This window comes from Xiphophorus couchianus, chromosome 2 (genome assembly GCF_001444195.1).
Source record: "Xiphophorus couchianus chromosome 2, X_couchianus-1.0, whole genome shotgun sequence".
NCBI lineage: Eukaryota > Metazoa > Chordata > Actinopteri > Cyprinodontiformes > Poeciliidae > Xiphophorus > Xiphophorus couchianus.
In genome coordinates, this window is record NC_040229.1 from 5,930,128 (window position 1) to 5,955,480 (window position 25,353).

Genomic DNA, 25,353 nt, shown 5'->3' on the forward strand with positions numbered 1-25,353 from the left:
ACAAATAAAATGCTCCAATTGAAACCTACAGAAAAAGTCATCAAACATTTCCATAAGCATTTACTCCCTGTGTCATTACATTACAGCATCTGGTATGTATTTCCTGTCAGTGGACCCATTCAATACATGTTTAATGAGGAAAAACATGCATTCAATAATTGTCCCCACTGTGTGATTGAGAAATGATGTCAGAAATTGGACAACTTCATAGCTCAAACTAAAAACCACAAAGTTCTATATGCTGCACAATGTGGGCTTGGTCACAAGCTGCTCACTCACAAAGACAGGAACAGGAAGTAGAACAACCACATTTTCTGTGTTTGCTCATCCTTGGCTGCACTTTTCACTTACTGATATGTTACCCACTATTGCTAGACTTTTACAAATGTAAACGGTTTCAATTCAGTCAGTCGCTACAGTGCATAACATGACAGTCGTACATAACTAAATTTAATGATTTAGTTCACTGTAAACCCAAAACAGCACATGGAGGAAAAAGTCAAACTAGAGAGCCTGAAAAAAGCATTCAGCCCTTTGGATGTTTTACCTTTCTTATTGCTTTTAAAAAGTAATTCCGATCATCAATTTCTTTTTTTTTTTTGACAAAAAGAAACTCTTTGATGTCAAAGTTTCCACTTTGAAATCAAAAGGGAAAACTTATGCTAATCTAAATGTCCTTGCTAACTTTGAAATCCTTTAGTGCACTTAGCTTCTCCAGTTTATTGTTTCCAGATAAATTCTAACATGCTAATTTACTGTTTTTATAAACTTTGGGTTAATTAAATGTAACATGTGGCACCATTAGGTGTCGCACTCTCCACAGCCTGAGCCTCCATAAAGGGGAAGCTGGATGGTGGCCAAGCGTTCATTTCCTGTGTGGATGTTCAGTCTCTTTCTGACCAGGAATCCACACAGGAAATGAACGCTTGGCCACCATCCTTCCAGCTTCCCTTTTATGGAGGCTCAGGCTGTGGAGAGTGCGACACCGAATGGTGCCACCTGTTAACAAAGTTTTAAATTTGTATGGTAGGTTTGGTTATCAAGTAGTTAAATGTTTATATTCATGTTTTTATTTTGAAGGGAGTGACGTGTGTTTACGCAGCAGTTCCGTTTCCTCTCTTCATGTTCTTCTTTTTTTCCTCTCCTGTAGCTTTATTTACAATAAGAAACATACAGGAACAAAATAACATACAACAAAACAAGATATGAATATAATATCTAGAGGAATTCTAGAGCATGGGTTTCAACAATTTAATTGAATTAGTACTTCAGTATTCATTAGCTTCTGCTAAATACTGTGGTGGTGTAGCGCTTTAGCAGCAGAACTAGTTAGTGCTTTAGGGTTAGCAGAACTAGTTAGTGCTTTAGGGTTAGCAAAACTAGTTAGCGCTTTAGGGTTGGCAGCTCATTTTTTTGGTTAGCAGTGCACAACACTGATGTTATGTTTTTGTCATTATTGTAGAAATAATTTTTCACATTAACAATAAAGTTTTTTGTCAAAAAAAACAACTAATTTTGTTGCTCATGATTTTGTAAAATTAATACAAGGGCAAAACATCCAGGGTGTGAATACTTTTTATACACACTGTTCTGTAATGAACAAATCCAGACCACATTCTACAGGTACAGCACTCCATCTCACATGAACACAATTATTATCAATAACATTCATCAGTGCTAGAAAATATTACTGACCTGTTAGTTTTACATTCAGAATTATTTTAACAGTCTGCAAAAATGACTTCCTGTTCTCCTTACATAACAAAGTCTCACTTTTACCATCATCATCATAGGGCATGATGATGCCTGTCCCGTCCCACTGTGCGTCCGTCTGTCCTCAGGAATCTGTGACTCCGTCCTCCATGTTGTGCTCTGCAGGACGCCGCTGTCCAATCTAACGCATCTTGTAGTCATGGGAGATTGCTGCCTCACAAAGCTGCCCTTTGAAATCCAGTTCAAAAGTGAAGTCCAAGTCACGCTGTGAGTGAACATGGAGAGACAAAGAGGGCAGGTTTTCAGACCACAACTGATGAAACACACAGCAGAGGGCACAAAGGAATTCAGGACGGAGGCAGAACAATTAGGTTTATCGTTTTGACCAAACGGCGGGGCGCCGGGGGTTTGATAAACGGAGCGTTCATGTCAGGCAGCAGGAGAAAGCAAACAGTGTCTGTCTGTTCCTTAAAGGTGGAGAGGACACTGAAGGTCAACAGTAAACTCTTCTGTTTGCTGAAGGAGCAGCTGCTCCAGAAAACAACCTGCTGGCTGTGCAAACAGCCTCAGTATCTGTTAAATAAGGCGTGCGTTATTATTATACAATATGATCATGAGATCCATTCAACTCAACACTCACTATGTTTTTCTCATTGGGCTTCATTGTGATGCTGCCAGCGATTTCTTCTCCTCTCCTCACGGTTAGATAATCCTCCAGGTAGAAAACGGTTTGCTTCCAGTGTGTGAACGCAGCATCTGGAGCTGCAACACACACAAACAAACACACATCTGCAATGTTCATCTAAAACAGCTTTTACTTCAGCTGCATCAGGTGATCTTTCATTGATGAGTAAAGGTTTATTGCAGCCAGTGGCGCAAACGATATAAAGAAGTGTAACAACCTGATAAACTCAGTGTGACTGAGTTTGAATCCACCGAGATTCTTTTTGATGGATTTTATTAACAGACATTAACAAACATTTTCTGCCACCTTTATTTAGAAGATTTTTCCATTTTAAGCTCCCAGATGAAAAATCTAATGGTTTTTATGAAATATTTTAAACTAAGCAATAAAATGTCAACAAAGAAGCAGGAGTCAGGTTATTCATCAAATTTATAAATTTATCTATTCAAAATACAAAACTCCACAGAGTGCAGCTCCAAAAGTTACTTTACAAACAATAAATATAGAAAATCCTTCATTTGAACCCAGAGACGCCATTAATGGCATCATGAACCTATACAGGAACAGGAAGTGCTGGGTTGGCCCCGCCCACAAACCTGTCCTGAATGCAGGATATGAATAAAGGAGCAACGGAAGGTGAGTTTATGCTAACAAACATGAACAGAAATCATTTACCAGAAATTTTCCTTCAATGGAAGGAAAACTCAAATGAACAGTAGATTGAATAATATTTGTACTTGGATGGAAACTGTGACAAAAAGCGACTAAAACCAACCAAAGTCTCTAACTTTCTCACATTCTTTAACAAACCTCTGCTTAAAGCTGATTCCTAAAACTGGCGCCTTCTAAATGTGCCATTTTTACTTTATCCTTATACTTCCTTTACAATTATTTTTATTTGACGTTTAAGCTTCCTGAAAAATATTCTGGGAAATGCCTTGCAGAAGTATTTACACCCTTGAAGCTTTTTTCACAACCTGTCGCCTGAAAACCAAAACACTTCAGTGGATTGTTGAGGATTTAGTTTGACAGACTGACAGAAAGCAGCGCATGATAATGAAGTGAGAGAAAAAGCTGCGTTGGTTTTGTTTAATTAATCCCATGTGTGTTTTTAAATCTCCGATTGTTTTCAGATGTTCTGTTTCTGGTTTGATGGAGGTCGGTGAACCCGGCTGCAGGTCGTTGTGGAGAAGTTTGAATCTGGGTTCGGTTCTACAGATCTCTGATCAGTTTCCCTGGACTCTGCTGCCGTCCATCTGCTCAGACGGAGACTCGCTAGAGACAGCCAACCCTCGATGCTATCGGCACCAGAACCCCGGTGAGTTCACCCGACAGTCACTGAAGACTGCAGGGAGACTCTGAAGGTCAGTGACTCTGAAATTGAGTTTCTTTCAGTCTTCCTGCTTGTTTCGGCTTCATGGCCGTCTTCTTCCTCAGCTCAGAGATGAAAGGAGCCGTCAGGCAGCTGGACAGGCTCAGCTCCGTTTTTTTGGGCAACCCAGCTCTGCTTCTTATGCTAATGCAGCTGATGACACGGCGTTTCCACTGACGGCCGTGAAATGGAGTCTTTGACCTTTGGGTTGTTTTTCTCCTCTGGTGTCAAAAGTCTGACGCATTTTGCTTCCAGAGAATCCAGTTTGACTCTCTGTGTGTAAACTCAGATCTTTATCTTAAAGTTTCTTGGCTGGTGAGTCTTCGGGTCTGACATTGGGAACCTTGCTTGACAAACATCTTTTATAGAAAATCGATAGAAAGGTAGTGAGACGGAAAGGAAGAGCTGCGTCCGAGTAATTCTTTGTGTTGAGATGAAAAGTCTCTCTGAGGGTTTAGTTTAGGAAAAGAAGATCTGTGATTATTTCCAGCAAAACTGTCAAGAAATCCATCAAACTTACAGAGCAGCAGCCATTTTTAGCTCTCAGTTCAGCTAAATAAAACTCATTTAGAGCCATTAACGTTACAGAACATTTAGAGGAAGAAAAACAATGTTTGATAAATATCTTTTAGATTTTTAAAGTATCACAAAGGTATTCACACTTTTAAAGTTTAAGATAGATGATTTCTTCTGATATGTTATTTGTGGAAAGTGATTGAAAAGCACAAGATCTAAAGAAATTTAACTGGTAGTTTGGTGTCATTCTATTGAGGAAATTCAGAGCAATTATTCCATGAAAAATTAATAACTGCTGAAATCTTAATTTATTATTGTATCTATATTTGAAAACATTAATTGATTCTTTGTCATTTTTAGTTAATGTACCTCATGAAAGGTCCAAACCATCATCTGCCCAAAATCAAATCTAATCAAACTGTCTTCTCCACCTCCACCACTAGAGGTCAGCCACACATCACTTTTGACTAATTAATTCCAACTAAAAATGTTTGGATGTTGATCCTTAACAGCATAAACTTCAATAAAATCGATCTTTGTGTTTCTCTGTGATAAGGAGAAAACGAATCTTTTCTCTGCTCCAAACCAGGTCCAGTAAAAACCTGAATCTGCTCCAGTCTGACCGAAGTTAACTGGACCAAATCTGGCCACTTCTTGAATTCTGTTTTCTTAAATGACTCTTGATTTCAGCGAGTAGAATGACTCGTTCATAGTTTCATATTGAGCAGATTCATCAGTCAGTAAGGTGAGATGTGATTGGATGCTCCACATCTCTGCAGCTCTACAGTTCAGAAGCTGAAAACGTTGCATCTTTTCCTTCCAGCCATCCTGCACAGAGCGACCTCCTACCTGTGGAGAATCCAGTCTTCTTGTGACACTTGGTGAACTCGATGTTAAAGTAGGTGACCAGAGCATGGATGTAGTCGTTCCTCTGGATTTGTAAGCAGAAGGCCGAGGTGAATGAGAGGTCGTCAGGTTTCACTGTGTAGATGTCCACTTCCTGAAACACCGGAGATTGTCATGTCAGTGACCTGCTCCCAGACTGAAACAGACTGATTAAGGTCTAGGTGAGTTCAGACAGCTTTGATTCAGAAAGCTGTAATCAGTGTCGGTAATGAGAAGGTCGCCATGACGATGAGAACAATCAGGTGACGAGACGGGCTGCGATTGTCATGCGGGAGCAGCAGCATGATGAGAGGATTTCAGAGGCGCCGCATGCCAAGGTCAGACACAACGCCTGGCAGGATGTTTATCAGCTGGAAATATTATTTATTAGCTACGTTTACTGCCTGGTGTGGAACTGAGAGTTTTACAGCAATGCAGAAAGGTTTATAAAAATAACTGATTCATATCACAAACAACACTTATAATCTATTCTTGGGATATAAACTGATATTTAATAATGTTATATTTCTGGAGAATGCAGCTTTGTTTGTTTTTGCAGCCAAAGTGAAATGAGAGATCCAGGAGTTTCAATAATTCATGTAGTTTAGTAATAAACTAAAGAAATGCTTCAGGGTTTTATGGAGGTATGCTGGGTTATAATCATAAAACAAACTTTGTACCAAACAAAACTAACACAAGAATCACTTTTCAAATCATTTCAGCATTTTTGTACGACATCTAAAGATAATCGGTGAAAACCAGTAAAATGTTGCAGCAGCTTCCATCAAACGTTTCTAACTGGTGAATCTTTTTAATCACTGTGGAGGAATTCTGATCCACTCTGCTTTGCAGAATTATTTTAATTCAGCATTTTTTCTTTCTGAAAAATAATTTGCAGAAGCTGAGAGCGCTAAATGTTTTCAATGTTGGCTAAAGCACTAATGGAAAACCTAGCTGCGCTAACGCATCGGTGGTAGTGTGCTCACCACTGCGTTACTACCTAACAGGAATCAGCCTTCGTTAAGCCTCTTTTATCCCCAGACTAACCTTGACCAGGCAGGAGTTGGTCACCACCTGCTTGGGGTCCACCACGTCCACCAGTGGCTCCTTCATGGCCACGTTTCGGATGCAGGTCATGTCAAAGCCGTACACGTTCTCCCACCCTGGTGAAGATGACGGCATCATGGAGTTATTTCCACAACCTGGTTTCACTTGTTGTCTTCAACTTTTATTACAAACACATGAAGTCGTTTCGTTGCTCCAGGAAAACTGCAGCGCAGAGCCCGGCTGCATCTGGGAAACAACGGGAGACGGGATGAGAGTCGTGTGATCTACTACTCTCCGGATACACCTTCAAACAGTTTGGACTGCTTTCCAGAGTGTCACACTAAAAGTCCTGTTTTGTTGAGCAACACTCTGTTATCATGGGTCTGATTAAAGTCAGACTTCAATCTTGTGTCGCAAATCCTTGTTGCCTGAGCCAAGTCGTCCCATTAATTATTCATACCAGCTCTTACGGTGATGTGTGAGCAAACAACTCCTTCATGACCCAAAAGAAGAGAAAACCCGAGTGCAGAGGAGAGCTGGCGATGATGAACAGGTCAGAGCAGCCCAGAGGGATTTCATGATTTACTATATTTGCATTTCTTGCTGTCTACTTATCTGAGAGAGTTTGGAGCAGCATTGATCACTGGAGGCTCCTGGAATACAAAAATCCTTCAAGCACCACTTCTTAGTCAGTGTAAAGGTTTTCTGGGCGCGTCGCCCGGGGAAAAGAGTTGGAGTACATCAGAGTGTGGCGATATACATCTCAGAATCACGGCGGATTGCAGCAACGAGTCTGAACTTCATGAGCAGACGTGAGACCAGTCGGCTGTTTATGCTGGTTGGGTTCTAATAAACTCACCCACAATCCTCCTGGGTGGTTCAGGACGGGATGGAGAGGTTTTCTGATCCATGATGTCAGTTATCGCCCCCCAGCTTGAGCCCGAGGGAAACTTCTGCAGGAGAGTCAAACCCAAACTGCTTCTATAGGTGTCCATCCATCATCTGATTGTTTTTAGTCACTCACAGCCAAAACAGCCAAACGGTTCTCAGGAAACATGAGGAGGGAAAACATTATACTGCAGACAAGCCTGATTGATGCTCTTACAATGGATTTTGAAGTCTTTGTACTGCCTGTCTTCGATGGCCAACACGTAGAGGGAGGCTCGGTCCGGAAACATCAGTCCACCAGCCTTCTGTGTGACAGAACAGAGGAAAAAACACACTGGAAGAAAAATAACTTTTAAATTATTAATGTACATTTTTACCTCACCTTTCATACTATGATTGAATAGAGAACTTATAAAAACATTCTCTGTTGCAATCGAGCTGAATCCAAACAAACTGATTTTCACCTTTACATGAAAATAACTCCATTCTTCCAAAATATTATTATTATTTAAAGACCGATTGAGATTACTTGGAATCTGGTCGCTCACAGCAGGACGTATCAAACCAAGATGCATTTTTAACGTAGGCGATCTGGAGGCCATACCAGCCACTTGTCCCTTGCGAAGATGACGGTGTTGAGCATGGACTCGTAGAACAGACTGTAGCCCATCCACTCAGATATGATGATGTCGACCTTCTCCACAGGAAGCTCCACCTCCTCCACCTTTCCTTTGAATATGGTGATAACTGAGACACACAGAGGGAGTACAGGGAGCCTGTGGTGTTTGGTAGCAGGTGTCTGGGTGCAGAATGAGAATTAATGGAGAGGCGGGAGAAGAGCTCTGATGGAATCTGACCCAGTGGGGGCGACGGTGGAGGATTGGATCTTTGCTGTTCTGGAAAATAATTGACTTGTGTGTTTGCTCTGATTTGGTGAGGAGTTACTGTTTCTGTGTTGATACAAGCGACTGGCAGAATGACGGGAGCTCTGATTGCTTCCTGCTCCTCCAAACGGCTAAAGCTGCTTCGCTAAATGACTGCAGTGAATTTGCTATTCATAGGTGGACAGATAAGACATTTGCTGACAGGAGCGATTATTCGGCTGGTGTGTTACTAGTGGCTTTGCAGGAAATTAGGTTTGTTTTTTGTTTGGATTTTTGCAGGACTTCAGGGATTAAACTGCATGAATTTATGATATTTCAAAGCTTATCTGAGCAAACTAACACGACGGAGTAACATGGAGGTCTGTGCTTTGGTCTTATTCATGAAGTCACTTTTACTTCAGCACATACTTTCTATTCTTCTGCATCACATTTCTATGATTTCCTTCCCTCTTTTTCTTTAACTTATTTTTATGACAGTGACTTATGAATCGATCTATTAATGTGTGAAGAAACCTCTTGTCTTTGTCTTTAAAAAAAAAATACTGTTAGATTTACAGGTGCATGTGTATAAACTTGACTTTACTTAAGGAAGTTTTTTAGTGGCCAGTGCTGGGCAAACTTCTGCTAATCCGCTAATAGCAGAGCTACATTTCTGTTTCGTGCTTTAGCATTTTGGCTAACGTTGGTTAGCATTGGTAGCTTTACCTAAATTATTTTTGGGGATAAATTCTAAAGCACTAATTTACTTGGCTGTTTTGTTAACTTTGAGTTGAATAAAGTGTGACATCTGCAATGAAGTTTTGTTTATCAATGGTTATGAATATTAAAGTAAACGTTTATATCCACGCTCACATTTTGGAGTGTTTACACAGCAGTTCTGTTTCCTTTCCTCACGTTTTCCACCCGTGACCCAGCAAATGACATTTATTCTGTACCCAGAATGCATTGCTGTAGCTCTACAGTAAACAGTTTAAAATCTATTGATGTTCTGTGTTTTCTGAGCAATTAGACAAAATTAGCAACAGCATTAGCAAAACTCAACAAACACAGTTGGGTGTAAACTTCTGCCAAAGCTCAACTGACACCCCTCCATTTTGGAAATATTGTGACATCACAAACTCTCGACATTTTCAGATGTAATTTTTTGGTTATTATGGGTTTAAATTTCAGAAATGAGGAATTTTCTACGACACAGAAACAGTTTAGAGCATGTCAGGAAACGCTTACCGCTGTCCAGGTGGTTGGACTTGATGATCCGCTCTGAGTACTCTGATATACTGGAACATTCAATCTGGTAGAAACAGAAAATTAAATGTTTAAAGCCAACAGAGCATTTTTATAACAACTGACGGTAACATAGTTATCTTATTATAAAATGGCATAATTCTGCTTGAAGCTTTTATGGGAACATTTTGGGTTAAACCAGCTGAGCGTTTAAACTCGAATGCTTTAAAAGTGTCTTTATTTTTTGTGAAAGTTTGCTTTTTGCTTTTTATTAAAATTCTCATCACCGTGACCCTGGTGAGTTCCTGTCTGCATTTTGGTCCCATTCAAAAACCCATCATGACATGTTTACTGTGTGTGTGGGTTTTGATGGAACGATTGTTGGTCTGCATAAAATTAATGAAACTGAGCTCAGTTAGTGAGAAGTTTGTCTTCTATCAGGAGGTCATATCCTCCTGAAACTGGTTTTTATTATGTAAAATAGGAAACTACTGCAGTCTACTGAGCCGGGGGAAAAAAGCTTCCAACCATCTACAAATATTTAAAAACCCATTCAGGGGATTTATTTTCTTTCTTTTTTCTTTTTTTTTTTGCTGTCTTGCTAAAGTTAACTTTACCTTTTAAAACATGCAGAGCCTGACAGCAGCAGGTAAGGGATTATTTCTGACATCGTGCACTGCGGCTGATTTAGCTTTGCAGAAAATGCCCTGCAGTCAAGCTGAAAATAGCGGAGAGGTAAAACACTACAGAGGGAGAAACTCTTAACAGAGGAGAAGTTACTGTCACAGTGACTGTAGTGCTGCCAAGGGAAATTAAGGAAAATTAAGATCAGAGCGACTGCAACTACACACTACTTAATATTGATCATTTTCTCTTTAACAATTTATTTTATTCATTCTGACTTCAATGATTTTATTCTTTTCAAGCTTATTACACTGAATATTGTCTGTATCCCAATTGTTCAGCGGTTTTGATTTCTTTTTTATTTGTGAACACTTTGCTTGACTTATTATTATAGTTTAATCATATTTTATTAATATTTGTATTTATTTTCATCCTGCAAATCCTTAACCTGAATGCGATATAAAGAGGTGCCATCATAATGTGTGGTGCCATTTATAAAGTTATACAGTCAAAAAGTAACAGCAATAATTTGATTATTGCTGCTAAAATGTTACCGTTCTTGGGAGGGCATGAGGAATCAGGCTAAATAACCCAAATTATTTGTTAATGGTTGAGTGTAAAAACGAGAGTGTGTAACCTAAAAGTGCTGGTAAAATGCTATTAAGCAGTTCTTAAGATGAAACTTAAAAAAAAAAGCAACAACATATTTTTCAGATTAGTTGTTTCATCATCTGCTCTATTTACGTCAGGGATTTTTATTAGTGAAATACAAGAAGACCTAATATTTCTGTTCACGTTCACCCAAAAGATTCTGAAGTGAACCATAAAAATTCTGGTCCATAAAATGAAGAAGTCACGTTGGGACTTATTTGAGACAAACAGATGCCAAATGAAAGGCGCTCGGCTGCACAGCGTACGCTCATGGAGGAATGAGGTCCGACGCTGCACAGGCAACCAACTCTGAGGAATGGAGATATTAGCCATTCCATCCTGGGCTGGTTCTGATTTTATTCTCCACCTGACTGCATTAAAACAAGCTGAAACTCGGACCTCTGTTGTTACCAGAGGTCGTCGGTTTTCCCCTGAGCGAGCGAGCGGTCATCAGGACGGCGTTCCTGAAGCAGCGCTGCTGGACCCTCAGGTGGCAATTAGCCAAGGACAGTTCAGAAACTTCTGGTGCTAAATAAACTACAGCTGCATTAATAATCAGGAATGCATGTGGCGTGCTCCAGTGGTGTGTGTGTGCTTCTAGCTGTGTGTGTGTGTTTCTGTGATAAACCCGAGAATGCCAGAAACCTTCTGAGTAATTCCTCGTTTCTCTCTGATTCAGTGCAGCGGCGCCATCCGCCATGCATCCATTAGGATCACACTTCGTTGGGAAAACTGAGGCGTTGTTTCTTTTCACACATCCACTGAGTGCCATGAAGTGTCAGTGTCACTGCGGTCGGTCCTGGAGGCTCCTCTCAGCACAATTCTAATTCTGTTCCCTTCTGTCTGCGCTGCTGACCTTTGACTCGTCTGAATAAAGTTTATCAAGGTGATCGTTGTGTTTGCTCAACTTAATACTTTAAAGTTTCCTTTTGTTCCAAATCCTTGTTTTTCTCAGACTTAAAGAGAAAAGACAAAACATGACGAATCGCAGTGGATCCACATCAGTATTTATGGATTCATCTATTTTGAACATGACTTAGAATTATTTGTGGAAAATTCACAGATTTCATTTCATAGAGCATATATTCATTACAGCAGGGGGCACACTTCAGCTAGTGTGCTAATAGCGGAGCTAAATTTTGTTTAGCACTTTAGCATTTTTGCTAACTTTGAAAAAATGTAGCGTATTTAGCTTCCCCTAATTCCAGATAAATTCTAAAGCACTAATTTTCTTGGCTGTTTTATGAACTTTCAGGTGAATGAAATTTGATGTTTGTGTTGATGTTTTGGTTATTGACCGTTGAAAAGTCTTCAATTAGATGTTTAAATTCATGCTCTTATTTTGAAGTCTGTTTATGCAGCGGTTCTGTCAGTGTCAATAACTGATTGATGAAAACAGGTTTGAGGGTTATCAAGGAAGAACAATAATTAATTAGGTTTTTTGGAATTGCAACACATAAAAAACCTTTTATTCCTGAGATTTTATAAAGACTCGACTGGCAGAGTCCTTTTTAAAATGTTAGAACTGTCATTTCTGTCCCTCTGCTCTCAGAGCTGGACTGAGTGACTCACAGAACTGATGCAGATAAAACATGTCATCACAGCTTAGCGGTAAAGTCTACATCCTCTCAGTTAAAGCTGAACTCATCTCTGAAGTCTGAACTTTCTAGGTGTAGATAAAACCCAGAAACATGGAGGAGGGGCAGCACAGATGTGAAAAGCATCAACTGGGGGCGAAAGACAAGGACAGAGAGATGAGAAACCCAAAGAGACAGCTGGATGAGAAGACAAACAAACAGCAGGCTGGAGGTAAAGTCACACAAACAGCAGAATGTCAACCAGCAGCTCAGAAAAACCCAAATTAATCACATCTTCCCTGAAGCTTGTGGATAGAGGTGGCGTCAAAAATAAGCTCCACATGATCATCTCCAGCCAGGGGAGAGCATGCTGCTTTTATTCTCAGACATGCCTTGGGTCCAAATGACTTCTGCTCCAGAATAGAACAGAACTGCACACTTATCAGCTGCAGATCAGAGGAATGTTTCAAATGTGCAACAAAGTCTGACCAGCAGGTTCAACTCAAAACAACTGGATTTTAAAAGGAGAAAAGGACAAAATTACTTTCATAATTTTCATGTTCTTTCATGCAAATGATCTGGAAAATCTTCATCTTCTTCCTCAAATCAAAATATGAGCTAAATTACTTTTTCATTTTATAGAAAGAAATAAAATAGAAAATATATTTTCTTGCAAAAACTCAACCTTTTACTGTATAAACAGGTGAAAAGTGACTAAAGATCAAAGATTCTGACTGATTCATCAGAAAGTTGTTTTCTGTTTCCTTCCTCATCTGTTTGGTTCTGGTTTCCATTTAAAGCTGATATATAAACAATGTCTGTAATGATGAACAAATGTAACTCCAAGCATTTCAATACCGGGAAATCTTAAGGATTCAAATCCAATACTTAGCGTCTTGGAAAATCCGAATATTGTGAAACTGATAGGATGTTCAAAGAAAGTTGAGTGGAAGGAAGAAATGTGTGAGTAAAATTTAAAAGGTGCAGCAGCGACAACCGCAGCCTGGAGAGGATTATCCAGTCAAGTTCACTTCACAAGAATCTGGACTGTCAAACATCAAGGTCCTAGATGCTTACGGATCCCACACACCTGGGCTGAACAGAACCAGAACTTTTCTTTTCTGATGAAAGTCAAAACAACGATGAGACAACCTGGACATCCAGAACCTGAGCAGAACTGCATGTAGATCTCCTCCGTGCCACGCCGCATTGATGCAGGAATTCATGCAAAAGGAGCCCAGACCATGTTCAGAAACCTAACAATTGTTTAAAATATCATTTTTATTGATTTTATGAAATACAAAAATTTTCTGAAACATTAATTTCTTTCTTCTTTTTTTTTTTATTCTCTGAGCCATAGTCACAAAATAAAACAAATAAAGGCTGGAAATCCGTTCTGTTTAAATAATCTTTGATTTTCCTCTGCTGACATGAAGGACAGACAGTCGTGGATTCTACTCTATAGCGCCTCCTGCTGGATCACGGAAGGAATGACCAAACTGATTGGATTCACGCTGTTGTTTTGGCCACGCCCCCTGCAGTTTATCAGCAGCATGTACATCATGACTGCTGGGTTCTGATTTTCTGTTGCTACTATAACCACTCCTACATTATATTCCATGCAGAAATATTTTTTAAATTAAAAATGAAGTTGGCTGTTAATCTGAACAGAACTGGAAACTCGCCTCTTACCCCGTAGACGTGCTTCGCTCCGGCCTTGGCGGCGAACATGGACAGGATCCCCGTCCCACTCCCCACATCCAGAACCACTTTGTCCTTGAAGATGTGCTTGTTGTGGTACATGGAGTTCCTGTAGGTGAGCGTTCTCACCTCATCCTTCAGCATTTCCTGAATTGAACCAAATTGTCAGGATCAGGAATGTTTCCAAACCTTTTAGAGTGAAAGCTTGGCTCTGATTGGCTGTTTGGAGCCTGGGTTTGCTGCCATTTCTACAGTGGAGCAGTGAGGAATAATGCACAGCTTTCAGCTAATCTCCCCTGTTTCCTCTCAGCTGTGTGCTTCATTTAAATCCATATTTAATGTCTGGATGCGCTGTGAGCCAGCAGGTTCACAGCGTTTCTAACAGTGCAGATGTGAGGAGACTATGCTAAAGTGACAAAAATATGCCTGACCTACATTCCTGAAATATAAAAAATTCATCTCACAGGTCACAATGGGAACATATTTTTAGTTTTACTCCCTTCACAACTTCCTGGTTTTAATTTGAGGAAAGAATATGAGCTGAAAGAAGATATGAGCACAGAGAGAGATAAATATGTGATTATAATGAATAAAGTTTGGCTAATTTATCTGTTTTAGAAATAATTCTGCTTTTTTATCCTTTTTCATCAAATGTAGAAGTTTGTATGGATCTCAGCTCAGACTGTCTGAGGTGCTGCAGCTCTCAGGAAGAGCTTGTTAGAGGAAAGGTTAAGATTTGTGGCCTTTTGAAGAGGCTGAGCTATCACAACCTCAGCCATCTCTAAAACCCTCCATGACATAAAGGTTTGAGTTAAAAGCTTGTGAACATTAAAGAGGAGGAGCAGAGGCAGTCTGGAGACTGACCTTAGGGAGAAATCACACAGTTATGGATTTATGTAACTCTGCAACGCAGCAGAGAGACATAACTCTAAATAAGGAATGAAAAGGTAATATCTGCAGAAACATTATGTATTATTGAGCATGTAAAGCAGCTTTAAAGTATTTTTGTTTGCATTTCTTGATTTCAGATTTGATTTCTGTATATTTGTAATAAAACATTTGAAAGCTTGAATGTGCAGCTGCTGCAGTTCTGTAGCAGGTAAACAGAAAGTGGACTAAATTAAAGCAAACAGAAACTTTGGTTCAATAATATTTTAAGGCATTGAAGGGGAAAGTGACACTAAAACTAAAATGACACAAAACTTTTGCTCTCACTGTATTTTTGAGATTTAAATGTGAAAACCGAAGTTTGTTCCTCCTTCCGATTCACAATATATACACAAAGCCAGAGCTGCTAATAAAATAACTGGAGTTGAAATGATTTGTCTGCAGTTTCCCACATAGAAACTAAATATTTCTGCAAAGTGTATTGGTTTCTGATAGCTCTGTTTGCATCCGAAATATTTCATGCACAATAATAGCTGCTTGTAATTTAGATGCAAAAGAAAAAAACGAGAGGAAAAGTGATCAGAAAAGTGCGTTGTGTTGCATATATTATGGAAAAACTACAGAGTTTAATAAAAAAGCCATCAAACATTTCCTTATTTGATACATTAGGAATTAGAGTGAATGTTTATTCTGAACACATGAAGATGTTTTACTGTATATTTAAATTTCCATTATTGCCTTTTTTCTGCAATAACAGAAAAATGATTTAGGAGCTGAATCATTCTGCACTCTTCCAGTAACACCATAAAAATGCATCAGATTTGTTGGTATAGAAAAGCAGCTCTAATGCATCTGTGGCTGCAGCCAGAACAGCTGATGCAGAAATGGTTGCAGCTGCTGCAGCTGCTGGACTGGATGGTCATGTTTGAGTCTGCATGTGCTGCTCTCTGATGCTGGATAAAGCTGCTAGTGCCTTAAATGTGTCCAAAAATTCAACCGATTTGTGAATTCTCTTTTCTATGTATTTACAGTATGAAGATCCACTGGCTGAAAAAACGTTGTGAGGTTTTTAATGTAAGAGCTCAGCTCTGTTACAGCTTCTACAGGCCAAGGAAGAGTACCATACTCAGAGTTCTTCTGTTTTTGCCTTTTTGTCATACTTAAAGGCAAAAACATCAAACAAATTTCATGAATAACCCAAGTTGATGCAAAAATGTGTGAAACAGTGTTCAGTTCCTAGACAAATCATGAATTAACTGTGATTAACCACGTTTTACCTCGTGAATTCCAAAGTGGGCGTAAGAGTCAAAGTAGTAGTCCCTTGACGTCATCTCGTCTGGGCTGAGGAACTTGGCCATCTTGCCCCGGCCGGGGCAGCTGGGCAGGCCGGCGGCGTGGGGGGTGTGAGGGGGCAGAGCGGGCCGAGACGCGGGCTGGACAGAAGGCACAGGCTTGGGCAGCGAGGTCGGCTGCGCTGACTGAGACGGAATAATGCGGACGGGTCGCGGCTGGGACTGAGGCTGCTTTAAAAAAACAAGAGAAGAAGACAAACGTTTCTTCAAGACGGAGAACAAGTTTTCCTTCAACAGGCAGCCCTTTGATGAGTTCATAAAGTACTGAGAGCAAACAGAAACGGCTTTCCTGCAGTGAGTCAGTCTGCAGCAGCAGGCAGAACGTTCTGCAGCCACGATGCTGAGACTGTCAGCCGGACAGGAGGAGCTGCTTTAAGGACAAATCTGGACAAACAGAGACAACTCATCCCAGAAAAACCCAGAAAGCTCCTCTGCTGTTTGTTCTCATTCCAACTTCCAGTCGTCTAAAAATACATGAGAGAAAAAAAAACATATATTTGGCAAGATGGAGTTCTCATGACTACCAGTGAGGCTCCAGCCTCTCAGCAGAGGAACTTAAATCTCCTTTTTAAAGGAAGAAAAATATTTTCCACCTAATTCCTCTGATCTTTGGAGTTGTTCCATCTAAAGCTGAAGTATTTTCTGAGCCGTTCTTCCAGCAGCATAAAAACTGGAAAGCTATAAAGATGGAATTATCTAAATGATTTTTTTTACTGAATAACAGAATAATGACAGAGTTTTCAGAGAATTCTTCAATATTTTCCACACATCTTTCTATCTTACTGGTAGAATCACCTCTGAACTCTGAGTTGGGTGTTTTTGGTTTTCTTCTCTCAGTAGTTCGCTCTAATTTTTGTCCATTCCTCCTATCAGAACCGGTCTGTTTGGGTCAGGCTTGTTGGCACCTTTAAGCTCCGCCTACGAACTTCCTCTGGTTCTGAGCTCAGGTCGGCTTGCTGGCCTCTCCAGACGTGGACTTTATTGTCCAGAAGCCATTTTGGCTCCATGCTGAGTCCAGCCTGATTTCTGTCAAGTCTTTACATCCCTGGATGATGTTTTTTAGATATTGCTTCAACATTTTCACAGAATGTTCTTCCTTCATGATGCCTTCTATTTTATGAAGTGCACCGGTCCCTCCAGCAGCAAAATGTCCAATGGTTTTTTTCCCCCAAATATCTGATTTGATCCACTTCCACATGTGGAACTAAATTGTGTCCCATAGTGTCCACAGTCTGAAGCATCATGTTGCATTTTATCCAACTTTTCCATCATAATTCTCCAGTAGCAGAAGCCAGACGGTCAATCTGGACGTAAACTACGGCTGAAAATGATAATACGGAAGTGATGAAAGCAGTCTGAGTCAGTGAACGCATCACATCCCAACCGACCACTCCTGGTCCAACTCCACATCCAAACAGAACCGGATCAGAACATGAATGATCTTTGTCAGAAGTTGCAGATAGTGCTCCACTAGAGGCCGCTGTTGTTAGCTGTTAGCTGTTAGCTTTTTGTTTATCAGCTTCCTTTGTCTGCTGAGCGTCTGCTGAGCGTCTGCTGAGCGTCTGCTGACCGTCTGCTGAGCGTCTGCTGATCATGCTGTCGCTCTCAGCAACTTTACAATCCATCTAGAGACGGCGGCCATCTTTACTGGAGTAAACAGAGCTCTGCTGAGTGACATCTACTTTCTTCTTCTGTGCATGTGGGTCGCTTTGGGGTTGTTAATCAGTCACAGAAGTGTGATTGTGGTTGCATCATTCATTAGTATGAACGACCATTAAAAAAAGAATCTGGTTTCAATAATCAGAGTTGAGCATCCGGACCGGCTGTGTGGACGCAGCCTTACCTCAGCGTACAGCAGTCACTCTGATCTCACCTCGGGAATCAGATCCACAGCAACAGACATTTTTTAATCAAGGAAACCAGTCATGAATCGAATGTGTGAAAGATGTAGACGTGGACAGATGTTTTAGAACTAAAACTGGTCTGAAAGGTTAGAGGTTTGAGTTGAATTGAAATCAGGAGAAATCCTGGGATTAGATCTGGATTCAGATTTTCAGGAGTCCTGGTTGTAGCCTGATGTAAAGTGGCCAATTTATTTAAACCAACCAATAGGATGTTGGATCATAAAGGTTTCTTAGAGGCCGTGTCGTTTCAGATTAAACTCTGACATCCAAGGGAAAAAAATGACTGATAACCAGATAAGAGTCACCATTCATTAAAATGAAGTCTGCTGAGTCAGAGGATCTAATGAATCTGGTAGTTTTGATCCGTTGAGTGGAGCCGGAGGAGAGCAGCTGTAGGAACAGAAGGTGGAACAATCTGCCTTTGACCCTCAGAACAGATAAACACATTTATGCTTCTATTTCTGACTGAGCGCTGCAGAGAGGTGAGGCTTGTTATCTGAGAAGGGCAGTTCTGTCCTTTCTTCTCTTACACAACACAGAATCTCATTCTGCCTGTTAAAGTCGGTCTAATTTAAAACTACAGACATTCTGACATGATAAATGATGATGATCAGTGGATCAGTCTGGCTTTAGACTGAGTTTCTTCAGATCAGATTTTAATCAGTTTTCTACATAAAGCACAGAGGTGATCAGTTCGCTTCACATTTTCCTCATTTTGTCACCTTAAAACCAAAAAGCTCAACAAGCTTTGCTGAAATTTAACAACACAAAGTATCAGCAGCTGAGAATCTGAAGGAAAATATTCGTTTATTTTTTCACATTCTTCTTTCTGAATGGAGAGAGATTAACAGTCTTTCAGATTAACTAGACTTTGACTAGGCCTTTTAACCACATTTCGTAACACTGTTTCTATTTTTAGATGTTTGATTGAACGGATCTTTGTGAGATTTTCCAGATTTGATCATTTTAAGATGTTTGTCTGTAAGACGTGTATCGTTTTCCTTCCACTTAATAATTTGCACTACGTTTTCTCAACCTGTCACAGGGTTTGCCAACCTGTGGTTCTGGAGCTGCTAGTGGCTCTTTGAACTTTCCCCAATGGCCTTTCATAACGTTGACTGAGATTATTAAAAACATTTTTCTTTTAATGCAGCTGTAATAAGAACAACATGCAGGTTTTGCGTTTAGTAAAACATAACTCTTTTTACATAATTTTCCAAGACATAAAATGTATCGGCCCTTCCTTTGCAAATGTCTTATGTTTTGAAGTATTTTAAAGTCTTAGAAACAACATGTTAGATCTTTTAAAGATAACAATAAACTTCCTTTATGAATTATTCATCAAAAATTAAAAGTTGCCTTTTGTGAAATGTTTTTTTTGGTCCAAAGATAAAATGGCTTTTTGAAGTATAAAAGTTGCAGATATTATTATTATTATTATTATTATTATTATTATTATTATTATTATTGTGATGAAAAATGCAGAAACGAAGCAACACGAGGCTGTGACCTCTGACATCACTCAGTGCTGCTGAAGGTCACAACATGATACCAAACTCATCCAGAGAAGAAGAAATTCTGCTCTCTACAATCCATTAAATCAAGCTGCTCCTCCGCCGCAGAGTACCGCAGTTCCCAGCGGACTGACTGAAGCCGGACGGTTCTGTTGAATGTTCGGGAGGTCCAACCCGTCCTGTTAATGTCCTGAGCTGCTCAGACCTTCACGTTGTTTTAATGCGTAATGATGCTGATGTTTAGCAGGCTGGATGCTCCTGATCTGCTGTCTCTCATTTCCACTGCAACGCATCTTAATTTTGATGCGATGTAATTATTTCTTTAATGTCTGAAGCTCCGCAGGACGCCTGGACAGACAGACAGACAGACAGACAGCCTGACCCCCGGACAGTCAGTCGGTGCTGCAGCATCCACAGCGGATGGCTCTTCACGCCTTTAACTCCCTGCTGGGATTTTTACAAACCGAGTTTCTTCCCAGGAAAATCAAATTCCTTTTTTTGACACTTACCTCACCGCTCTCAGACTCCGCCATTTTTCTCCTGAGGAGCATACAGCGAGACGAGTGTCTAATTCCCATAAGAGCCCGCGAAAATGTGCACTTCAAAGTAGAAAGAAAAACCTTCAGCTTGCAGCTCTTAGAGAGCTTAGTCTCTCACAGGTAGACACTTCCCAGCGATTTTCCAAACTGCAAACATCTCAACATATTCTAAGATTCTGAAAAAGACAAAAAGAAAAGTCAGTGAAGTCCCAAAGAGCGCAAAGCTGCCACCGGTTCTACAAAGTGCGGCGGATTCCATGGCGCAAAAGTTAGCAGAGGAAGGAGCGCCTCGGCGGAGCGGCAGCATCTTGTCCCATAACACCGGCGGAGCGCAGACTGGAGACTGGAGATTCCCAGACAAAAAGCAGCAGATCCGCTTCAAGCCGATGTTTTATCCTCAGTTTAAATGATTCCTCCGCCGCAACATTGTTTCTAAAAATAGTCTCGGCTCTGCTGCCAGAGAGAGAGAGAGAGAGAAAGAGAGAGAGAAAGAGAGAGATAGAGAGAGAGAGATAGAGAGAGAGAGATAGAGAGAGCGCGTTCCGAAATTAGCTGGAGAATCTCTGATCAGCTCCCGTCACAGTTCATGTCATTTCTAATGAAGCGGAACCGAACCGGATGTCTGATCGGCGCTCCGACGGAGCAGAGAGCTGAATGCCTGGCTGCAGAAAGTTCCACTCAGTCTGGGACACACACACACACACACACACACACACACACACACACACACACACACACACACACACACACACACACACACACACACTCTCTCTTTCTCTTCTTTAAACTCTGTTATGTTCAGTTCTTTTAAAATTTACTTCCACCTCTTATTTTCTCTTATTACAACCTGAAACTTCGACACAACGCAACATCTTTTTCTTTTGTTTTTTTCTCAAATGTTTAACTAAACAAAATCTGAAAAGTGTGGCATACACTTCTATTCAGCCACTGTGTTCTTCCATTGCAGAACGATCTTTCAGGAATGACTCTACGAGCTTTCTACTAGGAACTGAAGGCATTTCTCTGATTTTTCAGACTATGATTTTCAGGTCTTGTCTCAGATTCTTGATTTTATTTAGATCTGGGCTTTGACTAGGCCATTCTAACACATGATCTGGTGGTTGTTCTGTAAACTGGACCTCCAGGTTTTCATCCAGGATTTAGCTCCATCCATCTTTGCGGTTCCTGCTGAAGTAAAGCTTCCCCACAGGATGATGCTGCCACCACCATGCTTTGTGATGAGTGTGGCATGGTCAGGGTGATTTGCAGAGCTGGTTTTTTCATCCATTGTGCAGTTCCAGTTTACTCTCACCCGACCGGATCCCCTTCTACCAGTTGTTTGCTCCATTAACAGTGTGGTTGAGTCCAGGGGTGTAAATATTTTTATTTGCTGTATGAAAGGATTTTACATGACAGATCCATGTGAAGATGACTTGTTTGCAGAGTTCTGCTTCTAAAGCTGAATGCTCTTCAGATCGGGTCACATCAGCCGTTCGCTCCATTTCATCTATGAGATCTTTTGCATTTTTGCACTGATGTCTATTTTGAGGAGAGGCCATTCCTCTCTGCCGCCCACACCGCTCACCGCTTCTTCCATTATTCATCAGAGAGGGTAGCAGATATCCAAGAGGCACCAAGATAGAACGGTGGCCATCGGCTCTGTCGCCCACACCGCGCCGCCTCACCAGCCTGGCTCCGGATCGCAGCAGAGGTTGGGACACGGCGTGCTTCACTCTGTCATGCAAAATGTTCTAACGTCTGTTTTATTTCTCAGAAATGATTTGCAGAAGAGCTGAGCTGTCAGAGAGCACTTTATCATTAAGTTCAGTTTTTAATTTTTCATTTTAATACAGTGGGTTTAATAATAACTCGTGATGTTCCCTCTGAGTTATGATGAAGCCTGCAGAAGATGCTGAAGCAGGAAACACACACAGGTTCTTTAATCTGTGGCTTTTATAAAGGTGAAAGGTTACAGCTGAGAAAACATTTTCAGTATCATCTTTATGTTTAACATCCTTCTTTCTAACATTGATTAAACATTATGACAAGGAGCTGAAATGCTTCTCCTGTCTGAGCAGCTGTTGGTCTTCACACCCACTGAGGTCAGACCACTTTCAGCTAAAGCAATTATTACTCTTAATACTTCTCAAATCCTCATTTCAAGCAGCCCAATCTCTCCATGCAATCATAATCTGCGCAGATCAGCGCGGCGGGAATAAGCAGGATGACACGTTTGATGAATCTGCATCATTACTGCCCTCAGTGATGAAACATTAAAATCACTCCTGACCAGGAATCCATGTTAGATGTTCTGACTCCATCAGAACCGCTGAGTGTGTTCTGACACAACGTCAGCGTTTGAACTGACAGGAAAACTCAGCAAACCATCAGACTTTACAGAGAGAGTCCATGTTGTCTGAAACGAGACCAAACCCCATCAGAGCTCCACTGAGAGGACGGAAAATGAACCTTTGATTATTAACTATCATTTTTCTGTTTTACATGATAAAACGTTGCTCCTGTCATCATGGGGGCTTTTTCTTGTAGCTTAGAAAATTATCTGTTTGTCATCTGGACTTTAATTCTCTGAAAAACATCCAGCAGCATTTAAAGTGACCAGCAGGAACAAATTTAGACAATGCAGCTCAATCAGCTGCTAGAAGATGATTGTGTTTAGTTTATGTTATCTTCTTATTAAAGTGGTTTTAAAAAGTTTTCATGTGAGTTAAAGAAGGTAGAAAGTTAGTTAGTGTTTTCAACTTGGAAAGAAAAAGGCTTAACAGAAACTTCCTGAGCCTCTTTTAAAATGTATGGCATAAAAAAATCGTTTCTATGGTTACTGGCATCAATAGATCATTCACCTGCCAAATTGATCATCTATAGCTCTTACAGACAGGAAGTTACTGGCAGCAGCAGCTCAGCTGGTTAAACAGAAACACTGGACCAGAGAGCAGCAGACGAGGATGACTGGAGAGTAGTAGCAGAATTTATTTTATACTCTTTAAGAGCACAGACAGTATTCCTGGTTCTCCTGGTTCTCCTGGTTCTCCCGGTTCTCCCGGTTCTTCCAGTTCTCCCGGTTCTCCTGGTTTTCCTGGTTCTCCTGGTTTTCCTGGTTCTCCCAGTTCTCCTGGTTCTCCCGGGTCTCCTGGTTCTCCTGGTTCTCCTGGGTCTCCTGGTTCTCCTGGTTCTCCTGGTTCTCCCGGTTCTCCTGGTTCTCCTGGTTCTCCCGGTTCTCCCGGTTCTCCCAGTTCTCCTGGTTCTCCCGGGTCTCCTGGTTCTCCTGGTTCTCCCGGTTCTTTCATCCTGTCTCCCTCGTGTGTCTCCTGATCTCCTGTCTGTATTTTCAGATCCTCCTGTTTGTTTCCATATTACATCTATTTTAAACTTTTCATCTTCAAAATGTGGGACATGATAGAGTTGGCAGCTCTTTGGTTTGAGCAGAAAACCAAACTGAGCTCAGTAATGATTCTCTCTGCAGTGTTTGGTTCAGCAGCCTTTCTGCTGTAAATGTGGGATTTTAATAAAAAAAGAAAACAGCAGGTTTCATTCTATTCAGAGCTGATTGAACCTTCTTGTTGTGAAATGAGGTGAGGATGGATCATCACTTAGACCTTCTGCTTTATAATAATAATAAGATGGCTGACACATGAAAGGCTGAGTCTGGACCTGCAGACGCTCTTCTTTGGGCTTTGGTTAATGGTTCTGGACCGGACATGGTTGTTTCTCCTCCTACGGTAATATAACAGTGACAACATGATTGTTTATTTTATAGATTATAAACTGCTTATTTCTCAGATTTGCAGTAAGTTAAAATAGAATCTTCAGCAGATTCTTTATTTCAAGGCTGAAATTATAAACTCTTTCAGTTTCATCATCCCAGTTTGGTTAGAAATCCTCTAAACCAGGGTGTCCAAAGTGAGGCTCAGGGGCCATTTGAGGCACTTGGAATAGCTTTGTGTGGCTCCTGGATGCAAATGGGAGTGTATGCAGTATTTTATTAAATAAAAACAGTTTGATACAAGTTAAATCATTTTCTTTCATTTTAATAATTGGGTCGGTGACTTCTTTCTGAAAGCCAGAATTATTAACACTGAATAAAACTGATTATATATATTTAAGTTTGTTACAGACAGTTATAATTTTTGCTGCTGGGAATAAAGTTGTAAAAAAACTGGACTTTGTATATTTCAGTCTAAATCTCCATCAGATTGGAATAACTTGTCTCCATCACCTCTCCTCATGTTTTTAAATGCTCAAACATTTTTCTCCTGCTTTAATTAAGAACAGACTAAAGACAAAGTGCCTGTTTGAAACTGACATTTGTAAATTACACGGTGAAAATATGAATTTGGAAAATAAACCCCAATTTTTGTCTCCTATGACAATCTAAATAACCCAAATTATTGTTGTTATTTTTTGACTATGATTTTACAATCACACAAATTTGTTCTAACTCAGGTGTTTTCCTTGTAAGTGTTTGAGAAAACCTGTTGTTTGGAACATCCATATTGTTCATATTCCATTTCAAAGATCTTCAATTATGAAATAAGGTGATATGGACAACGTTGATGTGAATTTTTCACATGATTTGTTTGCTTCCTTTCATGCTGTTCATCTTAGATCCATCAGCCTGCTAGCCCTGCAACACAGCACATATCTGATCAATCAGGAATCTATCCAGAGAGTTGTGAGGATAAACAGTTAAATGTGCCAAAGCTCCAGACTCCAAATGTCTGCAGACATCAGATAAAAACGCCCCATGGCAAACGTTTCTTATCCAGCTTGGGGAGCAAAGTGTCAGCTTTCATTCTCCGTCGCAGCACAAAGGAACTGACAGGGTGTACTTTCTTTTTCCTGGGACTGCACACTGAGTGAACTGTAAAACATCAGTGTGTGGTCCATTACTCCATTAGTGTTCTCTGGTTGCATCCAGAAGGACGAGACAAGCAGAAACCCACACAGTGCTGCTGCCAGAGCCATGCTAACCTGGAAGAGCAACCATGTTCTATAAACCTATAAACTTTAGACCAAACAGTAAAAATTAAGGAATGAATGAATTACAATAATGAGCTGTGAGAACTTTCTCATAAATTATATTTGCTAGATTAAAATATAATGAGGGAGAGAACTTTATTTTTTTAAAGTTAAAAATCACAAACTTTGTTAGCTTTTGGGCCATTCCTCCTGACAGAACATGATGGCAGAACAAACTCAATATTTAGTTTGAAACTTTATCAATTAATAACATGGTGAAAATATGGCTTTGAAAATGAACCCCTAAACAACTCAGATTGTTGAAGTTAGTTTTTGACTGAAACTTTACAAATGGCTTCCTGCACTACTCATCCTCTGTGGAGGAAGAAATGGGAAGGAGGGTAAATGGCTT

The 25,353-nt window shown here is 40.4% G+C and overlaps 1 protein-coding gene and 1 long non-coding RNA gene across 4 annotated transcripts; one reads left to right on the forward strand and one right to left on the reverse strand.

The window, feature by feature from the left end:
• Positions 1–1,559: 1,559 nt before the first annotated feature.
• On the reverse strand, positions 1,560–20,613 carry LOC114133384 (protein arginine N-methyltransferase 8-B). 2 transcript variants are annotated; one of them, XM_027999266.1, is made up of 10 exons: positions 19,935–20,613; positions 15,933–16,175; positions 13,759–13,914; positions 9,218–9,281; positions 7,711–7,853; positions 7,324–7,411; positions 6,219–6,334; positions 5,136–5,286; positions 2,354–2,475; positions 1,560–1,978 (listed from the first exon to the last, which is right to left on the reverse strand). In XM_027999266.1, the coding sequence occupies exons 1-10, from the start codon at positions 20,001–20,003 to the stop codon at positions 1,895–1,897; spliced, it is 1,236 nt and encodes a 411-aa protein (XP_027855067.1). In that variant the 5' UTR covers positions 20,004–20,613; the 3' UTR covers positions 1,560–1,894. The 2 variants fall into 2 exon arrangements, with proteins under 2 accessions (XP_027855067.1, XP_027855056.1); XM_027999255.1 differs by having other exon boundaries at positions 15,933–16,178.
• Positions 2,482–11,756, forward strand: LOC114133401 (uncharacterized). 2 transcript variants are annotated; one of them, XR_003593176.1, is made up of 3 exons: positions 2,482–3,034; positions 3,532–3,762; positions 11,169–11,756. It is a non-coding gene; the product is annotated as an uncharacterized LOC114133401 (long non-coding RNA). The 2 variants fall into 2 exon arrangements; XR_003593177.1 differs by having other exon boundaries at positions 3,532–3,716.
• Positions 20,614–25,353: the final 4,740 nt, after the last annotated feature.